The sequence below is a fragment of the Oncorhynchus gorbuscha genome, unplaced genomic scaffold (genome assembly GCF_021184085.1).
Source record: "Oncorhynchus gorbuscha isolate QuinsamMale2020 ecotype Even-year unplaced genomic scaffold, OgorEven_v1.0 Un_scaffold_8733, whole genome shotgun sequence".
Lineage (NCBI taxonomy): Eukaryota > Metazoa > Chordata > Actinopteri > Salmoniformes > Salmonidae > Oncorhynchus > Oncorhynchus gorbuscha.
In genome coordinates this window covers 284-13,215 of record NW_025751842.1, presented here as the reverse complement: position 1 = coordinate 13,215, position 12,932 = coordinate 284, and the positions used below count along the sequence as shown (strand labels likewise).

The following is a 12,932-nucleotide window of genomic DNA, read 5'->3' as shown; positions in this document are numbered from 1 at the left end:
CATGAAAGGAAATATTCACGGGGAGGTAAAATGGCGGCCCCCACTCGGTCTGTGTCAACAGACTTCAGTGCAGGCAGTGTGGATGCAGCAGGGAGACAATTTTACGGTTGCTCTACTGTTTTGAAGCTAAAGGTATTGATTATCGGTTTACTACATGTGAAATAATATTGACACATTCAGTTTGTCTTTATCTATAAACATTACTATGGTGTGAACAGGAAATACAATTGTTTTTTGAAGTAAACCATGAATACAACGTTATCAATGAAAATATCACATATTGATGCCTAAAACAAACTGTAACCTTGTACTAAATGGTTTGAGTCTTTTATGCATTTATCTACTACAGGTTAAGTTTTAGCTCAAAAGTATTGTGGAGCTCCTGCACCGAAATATAAACAGTACCAGCACCCAAAATGTTTATCGACAACTTTTTCAGTCCAAGTCAAGCAATGAATTAGATAATTGAACAAAATACATATATTTAATAAAGATTAAAGACCTTGCCAAAACTGTCAAGAAAATAACTTGTCTGTTTCTCTTATACTATTTTCAGACTCAGGTATGAGGTCGGTAACATCAACAGTGAGGACAAACCCAGCCTGCCTCTCTCCTTCCACACTGAGTAGAAACCTACAGTCACTGGGTCCTGATTGTGACAGTGGAGCCCAGTTTGCACTGCAGGATCCAGAGATGGCATCAGTGAAGCTGGAAGACTGCAGTCAAACACTGGAGCTGAATGTCAACATTAAAGATGAAGAAGAGGAGGAGAAGATTGGGACATCTGTTAGTCATGGTAAGAGCTGGTTCTGTCTAATTTTGTTGTTCGTTACAAGTTCTCCGCTGTGCATGAAAAGTTGCAGTAGAACTGTTTCATGATGAACTGTTTCAATGAGAAGATGAATATTATTTCATGTTACTGACACTTGCATGGTTTGACACCAGTATTTCCAGCATTTGTTTTATTCACAGGGCGATCTGGAGTGATCAGAGAGTAGACTGAAGAAGTGTAGTAAAACTGACAGTGTTTTTAAATTCTATGAAATGAGTCTGTGTAGTTTCTAACCCTTTTGTGATAGTGAGTGGAGGATGATATGGCTCATCATTTTCATGACTTATTAGAGTTTTAGATTCGCTTTATTCCCCTTTTGTATTGCGCAGCCTACTAATATGCATTACGTACAGGTAGCCTAGTGGTTAGAGAGATGGGCCAGTAATCGAAAGGTTGCTGGATCGAATCCCCGAGCTGACAAGGTAAAAATAAACTCGGCAAAATAAGAAACGTCCTCTTACTGTCAACTGTGTTTATTTTCAGCAAATTTCATGTGTAAATATTTGTATGTAAAATAACAAGATTCAACAGCAGACATAAACTGAACAAGTTCCATGGACATGTGACTAACAGAATAGAATGTGTCCCTGAACAAAGGGGGGGTCAAAATCAAAAGTAACAGTCAGTATCTGGTGTGGCCACCAGCTGCATTAAGTACCGCAGTGCATCTCCTCCTCATGGACTGCACCAGATTTGCCAGTTCTTGCTGTGAGATGTTACCCCACTCTTCCACCAAGGCACCTGCAAGATCCTGGACATTTCCTGGGGGAATGGTCCTATCCCCCACCCTCCGATCCTACAGGTCCCAGACGTGCTCAATGGGATTGAGATCCGGGCTCTTCACTGGTCATGGCAAAACACTGACATTCCTGTCTAGCAGGTGTGATGTTCGGATGTATCGATCCTGTTCAGGTGTTGTGGTCTATTCCAAAGGCCAAAATCAACATCCTCACAAATTCACGAATTCTATGTAAAGGAGATGTGTGCCGGAGGAGGCAGCGGCAGCTACCCACTTCTCCAGTGTTTAATGTGTAAATTAGGATTTGCTGGAACCAAAAGTGAGTCCGAGCAGGTGACCTGCGGGTCTCCGAGGTACCAGAACACATTAAATAAAATACCTTTATAATAAAGCATTGCATGCATTATCATGGCTTTAGTGTACTGGCATATTATAATTGTTTTATTTAATTTAACTAGGCAAGTCAGTTCAGAAGCAATTCTTATTTACAGTGACTGCCTACCTGTACCAAACCCATGGAGATGCTTGGGAATATGGTCACCATAATTTGCAAATTAATTCATTAAAAATCCTACAATGTGATTTTCTAGATTTTTTTTCTTCTCATTTTGTCTGTCATAGTTGAAGTTTACCTATGATGAAGATTACAGGCCTCATCTTTTTAAGTAGGAGAACTTGCACAATTGGTGGCTGACTAAATACTTTTCCCCCCACTGTATAAGAATTCAGCCAAATCGTTGTCCAAAAATACAGATTTCCGATTGTTATGAAAACCTGAAATCGGCCATTCCGATTAATCGGTAGACCTGTACTTCAGATCCCACTTGAAGCTATTGACAAAATCCAACTTGAATGTGTACACCGCTTCGGACAGAGAGGCCAAAGGCCCAATCGTTGCCAAATTTGCTTCATAAAGATAAAATAATGGTTAAAATGAGGAAAATAATGAAACACAATTCTAGCCCGGTTATGGATTGTAACAATACAATAAAAAAAAGGTTTTGTATATATCTTCACCTGTAACTAATTGGAACACACAAGCACTAATTCAACATGGTGAAGATACTGTGCCTCCTGTTTACTTGGTTTGTATGTGTGGATGGTGTGGGTGGTGTGGGTGGTGTGGGTGTGTTTATTTATTGTTTTGTTTGCTTCTGGGATATGCAACCATTCCATTACTCACTCAACTTTCCCAATGTATTGCTGTGAGCCGGGGTATGAGAGGGCTGTCAATGTTCAGATGATGGATATACTTTTATAATGAATTATACTTCTTATTTATTTATTGTCCTATCATGGGGAACTACATTTTTTAAATAAATTATATCTAATTATTTATTTATAATCCTAATTTAATGGTACGGTCCACAACCCTATACCCTAGACACCCACCTGAATGACCCAGATACTAAGGACAAGTCCCTAACTGTTTTATGGGCCTGCTGTAAGAGGTCTGTATGCAGCCAAAATGCGGTCAGAGACCAAGAGCAGCACTGCCCCCTCAAGATTCTGAGCCTGCCTGGCAGGTTTGGTCCTGCAAAGCCAAAGGCCCCTAAAGGGGGGAGAATGCTACACAAGGAAATTCTCAAAGCTGCTAATGAGAACCTTGACGACCTTGTACGGTGGGGATTCCAGTGGGGTGCCCCCACCCAGGCAGTGGCAGTGCTGGCAACACTAGCTGCAGTAACCCATGGGGAGGGGGTCACACTCTGACATTCAGAGAGGGGGTATATTGTGACCCTGGTGGCGCAAAATCAAAGTCTGACTGCATGGAGATGCTTGGGAATATGGTCAATACGGGTGACCATATTGTGGGTGTTTCAGGGAAAAGGTGTACATTTGACCTCCATCATCTAGGATGTGACAATGGTTCATAAAATCTCTCAATTTCTGCCCATTTTATATTTGTGTGGTCTTGCAGGCCTTCTCATACAGCTGCAACTGTAAGTGCATTTGTAAATCAATACCTTTCTTGAGTTGGGCTCTGGGATGGTGCAACTGTTGAGAATGTGAGTTTATGGTTGTGTGGGGGGGAAAGGGTTGAGTGTGTGTGGGTGTATGTGTGTATCCCACAAATGTTGCGAAGGAGTAAAAGATGTTAGGGGCGATAAAGGATGATCCAGAGCTATATATAATACAAACCGGGGTGAGGGCGATGGAAAGGCATTTGGCAGTTGATCTACTTCAACTCGGTAAATGGAACTGTGTGCTCTTTTCGAAGGATGGATCCCAATCTGTTCAGGGCTATGGGATACGGGGGGGTCGGGTGTGGTCTGCCGGGCATTGGGATGACAACCCAACTCGGGATGAGGGCTTTTAGCAGGTGGAATAGTAGGGACCAGTTGGAGGTTTACCTAGTAGAAATGCAAATATCATGGTACAGCTATATAGACACAGAGCCTCGGACCGAGGCTCTGCATCTGTCCTCGTGCTCCTAGACCTTAGTGCTGCTTTTGATACCATCGATCACCACATTCTTTTGGAGAGATTGGAAACCCAAATTGGTCTACACGGACATGTTCTGGCCTGGTTTAGGTCTTATCTGTCGGAAAGATATCAGTTTGTCTCTGTGAATGGTTTGTCCTCTGACAAATCAACTGTACATTTCGGTGTTCCTCAAGGTTCTGTTTTAGGACCACTATTGTTTTCACTATATATTTTACCTCTTGGGGATGTTATTCGAAAACATAATGTAAACTTTCACTGCTATGCGGATGACACACAGCTGTACATTTCAATGAAACATGGTGAAGCACCAAAATTGCCCTCGCTAGAAGCATGTGTTTAAGACATAAGGAAGTGGATGGCTGCAAACTTTCTACTATTAAACTCGGACAAAACAGAGATGCTTGTTCTAGGTCCCAAGAAACAGAGATCTTCTGTTGAATCTGACAATTAATCTTAATGGTTGTACAGTCGTCTCAAATAAAACTGTGAAGGACCTCGGCGTTACTCTGGACCCTGATCTCTCTTTTGAAGAACATATCAAGACCATTTCGAGGACAGCTTTTTTCCATCTACGTAACATTGCAAAAATCAGAAACTTTCTGTCCAAAAATGATGCAGAAAAATTAATCCATGCTTTTGTCACTTCTAGGTTAGACTACTGCAATGCTCTATTTTCCGGCTACCCGGATAAAGCACTAAATAAACTTCAGTTAGTGCTAAATACGGCTGCTAGAATCCTGACTAGAACCAAAAAATTTGATCATATTACTCCAGTGCTAGCCTCTCTACACTGGCTTCCTGTCAAAGCAAGGGCTGATTTCAAGGTTTTACTGCTAACCTACAAAGCATTACATGGGCTTGCTCCTACCTACCTCTCTGATTTGGTCCTGCCGTACATACCTACACGTACGCTACGGTCACAAGACGCAGGCCTCCTAATTGTCCCTAGAATTTCTAAGCAAACAGCTGGAGGCAGGGCTTTCTCCTATAGAGCTCCATTTTTATGGAACGGTCTGCCTACCCATGTCAGAGACGCAAACTCGGTCTCAACCTTTAAGTCTTTACTGAAGACTCATCTCTTCAGTGGGTCATATGATTGAGTGTAGTCTGGCCCAGGAGTGGGAAGGTGAACGGAAAGGCTCTGGAGCAACGAACCGCCCTTGCTGTCTCTGCCTGGCCGGTTCCCCTTTTTCCACTGGGATTCTCTGCCTCTAACCCTGTTATGGGGGCTGAGTCACTGGCTTGCTGGGGCTCTTTCGTGCCGTCCCTGGGGGTGCGTCACCTGGGTGGGTTGATTCACTGTTGTGGTCGGCCTGTCTGGGTTTCCTCCCCCCTTGGGTTGTACCATGTCGGAGATCTTTGTGGGCTATACTCGGCCTTGTCTCAGGATGGTAAGTTGGTGGTTGAAGATTTCCCTCTAGTGGTGTGGGGGCTGTGCTTTGGCAAAGTGGGTGGGGTTATATCCTTCCTGTTTGGCCCTGTCCGGGGTGTCCTCGGATGGGGCCACAGTGTCTCCTGACCCCTCCTGTCTCAGCCTCCAGTATTTATGCTGCAGTAGTTTATGTGTCGGGGGCTAGGGTCAGTTTGTTTATCTGGAGTACTTCTCCTGTCCTATTCGGTGTCCTGTGTAAATCTAAGTGTGCGTTCTCTAATTCTCTCCTTCTCTCTTTCTTTCTCTCTCTCGGAGGACCTGAGCCCTAGGACCATGCCCCAGGACTACCTGACATGATGACTCCTTGCTGTCCCCAGTCCACCTGGCCATGCTGCTGCTCCAGTTTCAACTGGCCTGGGCCCTAGGACCATGTCCCAGGACTACCTGACATGAGGACTCCTTGCTGTCCCCAGTCCACCTGGCCATGCTCCTGCTCCAGTTTCAACTGTTCTGCCTTACTATTATTCAACCATGCTGGTCATTTATGAACATTTGAACATCTTGGCCACGTTCTGTTATAATCTCCACCCGGCACAGCCAGAAGAGGACTGGCCACCCCACATATGCTCACTCTAATTCTCTTTCTTTCTCTCTCTCGGAGGACCTGAGCCCTAGGACCGTGCCCCAGGACTACCTGACATGATGGCTCCTTGCTGTCCCCAGTCCACCTGACTGTGCTGCTGCTCCAGTTTCAACTGTTCTGCCTTATTATTATTTGACCATGCTGGTCATTTATGAACATTTGAACATCTTGGTCATGTTCTGTTATAATCTCTACCCGGCACAGCCAGAAGAGGACTGGCCACCCCACATAGCCCGGTTCCTCTCTAGGTTTCTTCCTAGGTTTTGGCCTTTCTAGGGAGTTTTTCCTAGCCACCGTGCTTTTACACCTGCATTGTTTGCTGTTTGGGGTTTTAGGCTGGGTTTCTGTACAGCACTTTGAGATATCAGCTGATGTACGAAGGGCTATATAAATAAATTTGATTTGATTTGAATTGAATCATCATGTAATGGTACGTTTATAAACCTATATTTTGATAAATAGAATTGAAAGTTTCTCATTATGGTAAGTGGTGAAATAAGTATAGCCAGTTACAATCGTAATGGCCTAGCAGGTAATAAGAAAAGACGATCAGTATTTACCTGGCTAAAAGAGAAGAAATATAATATCTATTGTTTACAGGAAACCCATTCAACAAACAATGTACTGGGGGGAGATATATTTCTCCCAGGGGGCAAAGAAATTCAAAAGGGATGATGGTTTTAATTAACAGTAATTTTGATCCAAATGTACAAAAATGTGCCAAACAGATTATCAAGGTAGGTGGATTATTTTAAATATGTTATTGGACAATAAACAGATATGGCTTATTAACCTATACGGTCCGAATAATGATGATCCAAGCTTCTTTGAAAATATATATAAGAATTTATCAAAACTACAAGCAACACTAGACTCTATTATTATGGTGGGAGATTTTAATAGTCTTAAATACCTCTATGGACCGGAAAGGAAATCGCACTACAAACTATCACCCTCAGGCACTTAAGGAATTAGTGGATATATGGAGACTTAAATACCCTGACCTAGTGAGATACATGGCGGAGGCTTAATCAAGCTAGTCGTCTTGACTACTTTCTTATGCCATTCTCTCTGGCACCAAAAGTTTAAAAATAATTTCCATGTGGGTGAGGATATTGAACATTTAATCAAAGCCTACTAGATGATGATAAATTGTTCAGAACTAGGACAGGAGAATTTATAACTGACTTTTTCAGACATAACATAGGTACAGCAGATCCCCTTATTGTATGGGACACTTAAGTGTGCCTTTAGAGGTCATGCAATTCAGTACTCATCTATAAAACAAAAGTGATTTTAGATCAAGAGTCCATATTAACAAAGGAAATTGAAGGACTAACAGTACAGTTAGATGGCAATAAAAACGGTCCCATAGAGGCACAGAATAAGTTAGAGGAAAAAGAAATGGAGGAACTTATTCAAGAAAGATCCAGTGTAATATATTATAAAAAATAAAGCGAACTGGATGGAATATGGGGAAAAATGCACCAAATTTGATTTCAATCTTCAATATAGAAATGCTACCAAAAAAAAGTTTTAAAACTTGTTACAAATGATGGAGTCACGCATGATTCATCAAATTATATTTTGAAAGAGGAAGTAAAGTACTTTAAGAATATGTTTTAGTTTCAGGCTCCTCCATATCCACTAACTGAAACTAATTGCATGAATTTTTTTCCTAATAATAATGTTAAAATTAACATCTGTACAGAAAGACTCATGTGAAGGCCAAATTACAGAGGAGGAACTGCTTGAGGCAATTGGGGCCTTTAAGGATGGGAAAACTCCAGGGCTGGATGGCATACCAGTGGAAGTATACACTTTTTTTTAAATATATACTCAAAGGACCATTATTAGCATGTTTTAACCACTCCTATATAAATTGTAGATTATCAGACACACAACAAGAAGGTCTGATATCATTATTACTGAAACAGGACCCAAGTGGTATATATAAAGATCCACTCCATTTAAAAAATTGGAGACCTCTTACACTTCAGTGTTGTGATGCAAAAATTCTAGCAAAATGCTTGGCGCATAGAATTTAAAAAGTATTGTCAGCTATTATTCATAGTAATCAGACAGTTTTTTTTACATGGACGATACATTGGAGACAATATAAGACAAGTACTGGAAACAATAGAATACTATGAAATATCAGGGACACCAGGCCTGGTTTTCATAGCTGATTTTGAGAAGGCTTTTGATAAAGTACGACTGGAGTTTATATATAAATGCCTAGAATATTTCAGTTTTGGGGAATCTCTTTATAAAATGGGTTAAAGTTATGTATAGTAACCCTAGTTGTAAAATAGTAAATAATGGCTACATCTCAAAGTTTTAAACTATTTAGAGGAATAAAACCAGGTTGTCCACTATCGGCATATCTATTTATTATTGCCATCGAAATGTTAGCTGTTAAGATTAGATCAAACAATAATATTTAGGGATTACAAAATCCGTGGCTTAAAAACTAAGGTGTCATTGTATGCTGATGATTTATGTTTTCTTTTAAAACCACAATTAGTCTCTCCACGGCCTCATAGAGGATCTAGATACTTTTGCTATTCTCTGGATTAAAACCAAATGATGATAAGTGTACTATATTACGTATTGGATCACTAAAAAATGCTAATTTAGTTTACCAATAAGTAGTTTACCAATAAAATGGTCTGACGGAGATGTGGACATACTCGGTATACACATTTGGTTAGCAAGCGGCGATGATCCAGATGAAAAGGTTCAGAGTTTGCTGGTAGGAATCCGGAGGATATGGAGAGAAATAGGTCCGCTCTGGTTTGAAACTCTGGTTTGAAACTCGTAAGAACTGGCGTGAGCTGTCCGAGCTAAAGGTAAGTTGCTGACCGCTAGCAGTGGTTAGCTGACTGATAGCTGGTAGCTAGTTAGCTTCAGTTGAGGGATTCCAGTTCTGAGGTAAATAGAAATACTTTAGAAATAAAAACAGATCCACACCACATTGGGTGAGGCGGGTTGAAGGAGAGTATTTGAAGTTGAGGTTTAGGAAAAATATTAAAAAGAATGCGAAAAAAAAGATCTACATGGGCCAAGACAAAGATGACTGACTGCTTCGCCATCTTGGAACTGAGTGGATGTACATAATTTTCTCAAGGTCATTTAATAATCAAATCAATTTATTTGAGATTTCTGAGTTCGTTTTACATGCTATTGGTTTTGTGTAAAATTCACGAGCTGGGAAAATGGCGGCGCCCACTCTGTCTGCGTCAAAGAGTGGCAATTTCATGGTCGCACTACTGTTTTGAAGCTGAATGTAATGATGATCAGTCCTACATGTGTACTAATATTCAGACACATTCAGTTTCTATCTCTGTCTATAAATGTTAATATTGGTTTTTGATATAAATAATACAGTGAAGACAGGGTTATTCAGGAAAAATAGTACATAGTGCTGCCTAAAACATACTGCAACCTTGTACTGAATGGTTTTTGAGTTGTTTATTATTAATTATTAATTTATGTAAATCCAAGAAATCTACTATGGGTTAAGTTTAGTTACGTTGTGTAGCGTGTACTTTGTCTAATTTGAATGAATTCTTGTTTTGTTGTCAATGCTTACCTACCTGATCTATTGAAATGAGATGGACAGGAGCTCACTGGAGCTGAGTACCAGGAGCTGAGTACCAGCACCTCAATGTTCTACTGCTTGAGCTCATGTTCCTCTTATAGAATATTAGCTCTACAGTATTGTGGAGCTCCTGCATCTAAATATAAACAGTACCCCGCCACCTAAAATGAGTATCAAACTATTTCAGTCCAAGTCAAGCACTGAATTAGATAATTGCACAAGAAAAAATCGAATATATTTTAATAGAGAGTGCCGGAACTGTCAAGACAATAACTTTTTGTCTGTTTCTCATTGTTACTACAGGACGACTAGAATTAAGTCTGAGGCCGGTAACATCAACAGTGACGACAAACCCAGCCTGCCTCTCTCCTTCCACACTGAGTCCAAACCTACAGTCACTGGGTCCTGATTGTGACAGTGGAGCCCAGTTTGCACTGCAGGATCCAGAGATGGCATCAGTGAAGCTGGAAGACTGCAGTCAAACACAGGAGCTGAATGTCAACATTAAAGATGAAGAAGTGGAGGAGAAGATTGGGAAACCTGTTTCTCATGGTAAGAGCAGGTTCTATCTAACTATGTTGTTCATTCCAATTTCCCACTGTGTATGAAAAGTTGCAGAACTGTTTCATGATTAACTGTTTCAATGAGAAGGTAATGTTACTTCATGCTACTTCTACTTGCATGGTTTGACACCAGTATTGTCAGCATTTGTTTTATTCACTGGGATATCTGGAGTGCTCAAAGAGTAGTACACCTAAGTGGTGAAGTAGACAATCTGCCAGTGTTTTAAAGTTCTATGAAATGAGTCTTTAAAAAAAAGGCTAGGCAAGTCAGTTAAGAACAAATTATTAGTTACATTGACGGCCTACCCCCGGCCAAACCCGGACAACGCTGGTCCAATTGTGCGCCACCCTATAGGACTCCCAATCATGGCCAGATGTGATACAGCCTGGTCACTAACCCTTTGATAGTAAGTGGAGGATGATATGGCTTTTACCCAGTTTTAGAATAGTTCTGTTCCCCTTTCTATTGTGCTGTCTACTGATATGAACATGTATGTCTCCCGGTACAGCCAGAAGAGTACTGGCCACCCATTTGAGCCTGGTTCGTGGCCACTTTGTTTCTACATCTGCGTTGCTTGCTCTTTGGGGATTGAGGCTGGGTTTCTGTAAAGCACTTTGACAACTTCTGATGTAATAAGGGCTACATAAAATACATGTGATTGACATGTATATCACACCAACTGACTGGTTCTTCTGATGTTGTTCACACAGGAGACAATGTTGAGACATTCTCTACATCTAGAGAGCAACAGCAGGAAGATCACAGAGCTAAGAGGTCTCACCCCTGCCCACATTGTGAGGAGATTTTCCCATTTCTATCAAAGCTGAAAGTACACCTAAAAATACACACAGGAGAGAATCGGTATTCCTATACTGACGGTGGGAAGAATTTCACAACATCCAAGGCTCTGAGAGTTCATCAGAGAGTGCACACAGGAGAGAAGCTGTTCTCCTGCTCTGACTGTGTAAAGTGCTTCACAACATCAACTAGGCTAAAAGTTCATCAAAGAACACACACAGGAGAGAAGCCTTACATCTGCTCTGACTGTAAGGTGAGTTTCTCTCTACTGCGCAACTTAAAACGACATGAACGTAGACACACAGGAGAGAAGCTTTACTCCTGCTCTGACTGTAAGGCGAGTTTCTCTCTACTGTGCAACTTAAAACGACATGAACGTATACACACAGGAGAGAAGCCTTACTCCTGCTCTGACTGTGGAAAAAGTTTCTCTCGACTGGGCCACTTAAAAACACATAAACATGTACATACGGGAGAGAAGCCTTACTCCTGCTCTGACTGTGGAAAAAGTTTCTCTCGACTGGGCCACTTAAAAACACATAAACATATACATACAGGAGAGAAGCCTTACTCCTGCTCTGACTGTGTAAAATGCTTCACAACATCAGCTGAGCTAAAAGTTCATCAGAGAACACACACAGGAGAGAAGCCTTATTCCTGCTCTGATTGTATAAAATGCTTCACAACATCAACTAGGCTAAAAGTTCATCAGAGAACACACACAGGAGAGAAGCCTTACATCTGCTCTGACTGTGCGGCAAGTTTCTCTGTACTGTGCCACTTAAAACGACATGAAAGTATACACACAGGAGAGAAGCCTTACTCCTGCTCTGACTGTGCGGCGAGTTTCTCTCTACTGTGCAACTTAAAACGACATCAACGTGTACACACAGGAGAAAAGCCTTATCACTGCACTGACTGTGAGAAGAGATTCTACAGATTGGGCCATTTAAAAAGACACCAATGTATACATAAAGGAGAGAAGTTTTCTCAGACCAGCTAAGATTAGACACTCCACTTAATTCTCATGTCATTAAATAATTGGCAACGTTGAATTGAATCAAATTAAGAAAGTGTAGAACACTCAATTGTTATCCTGTTGTTTCTCACTGTGAGAGAACAATGCAGAGGGATTGGAGCATTATAAAATGTTAGCCTGTCTTTACTTTACTGATCAGTGTACACCTTGACAGTTTTGGTGAGTGTTGTTAGCATCTACTGTAAAGATATTGAGATGACCTTGGATTTGCCCTTAAGGTTGAATATCCTTTGTGAGGCTTCTCACAGTGGAGTCTGATGGGTAACTGAGTGGTACTGCTTCACTCTGCAGTTTTCTGTGGGATTGAGCTAGTAGACACAACATGCACTGAGTGTACAAAACATTAACGACACCTGTTCTTTCCTTGGCATAGACTGACCAGCTGAACCCAGGTGAAAGCTATGATCCTTAATGATCTAGTTGTTGTGTATTTATTATAGATCCTCATTAGCTTTCAACAAAAAAAAACTGCTGTTGCAGTGGGCTAAGGAATGAAAACACTGGACACTGGAAAATTGGAAACATACTGCCTGGTCTGATGAATCCCAGTTCCTGCTGTTTCATACTGATGGGAGGAAATGGTGGAAAAAGTACCTAACTGTCATACTTGAGTAAAAGTAATGATACCTTAATAGAAAATGACTCAAGTGAAAGTGAGTCACCCATTAAAATACTACTTGAGTAAAAGTATTTGGTTGTTAATATACTTATGTATCAAAAGTAAAAGTATGAATAATTTCAAATTCCTTCAATTAAGCAAACCAGACGACACATTTGTCTTTAAAAAATGTTTATAGTACGGAAAGCCAGGAGCAGACTCCAACACTCAGACATCATTTACAAACGAAGCATTTGTGTTTAGTGAGTCCGCCAGATCAGAGGCAGTGGGGAGG

General features: G+C 41.0%; 1 protein-coding gene across 3 annotated transcripts; it reads left to right on the top strand.

Annotated features, from left to right (window-relative positions):
* The first annotated feature begins 452 nt into the window (after positions 1-452).
* On the top strand, positions 453-12,726 carry LOC124029998 (zinc finger protein 883-like). 3 transcript variants are annotated; one of them, XM_046341525.1, is made up of 3 exons: positions 474-796; positions 9,942-10,190; positions 10,913-12,726. In XM_046341525.1, exons 1-3 carry the CDS (start codon positions 565-567, stop codon positions 12,001-12,003), a joined length of 1,572 nt encoding a protein of 523 aa, XP_046197481.1. In that variant the 5' UTR covers positions 474-564; the 3' UTR covers positions 12,004-12,726. The 3 variants fall into 3 exon arrangements, with proteins under 3 accessions (XP_046197483.1, XP_046197481.1, XP_046197482.1); XM_046341526.1 differs by having other exon boundaries at positions 480-796; positions 9,945-10,190; XM_046341527.1 differs by lacking the exons at positions 9,942-10,190; positions 10,913-12,726 and adding an exon at positions 1,570-2,153 and having other exon boundaries at positions 453-796.
* The last annotated feature ends 206 nt before the right edge of the window (positions 12,727-12,932 follow it).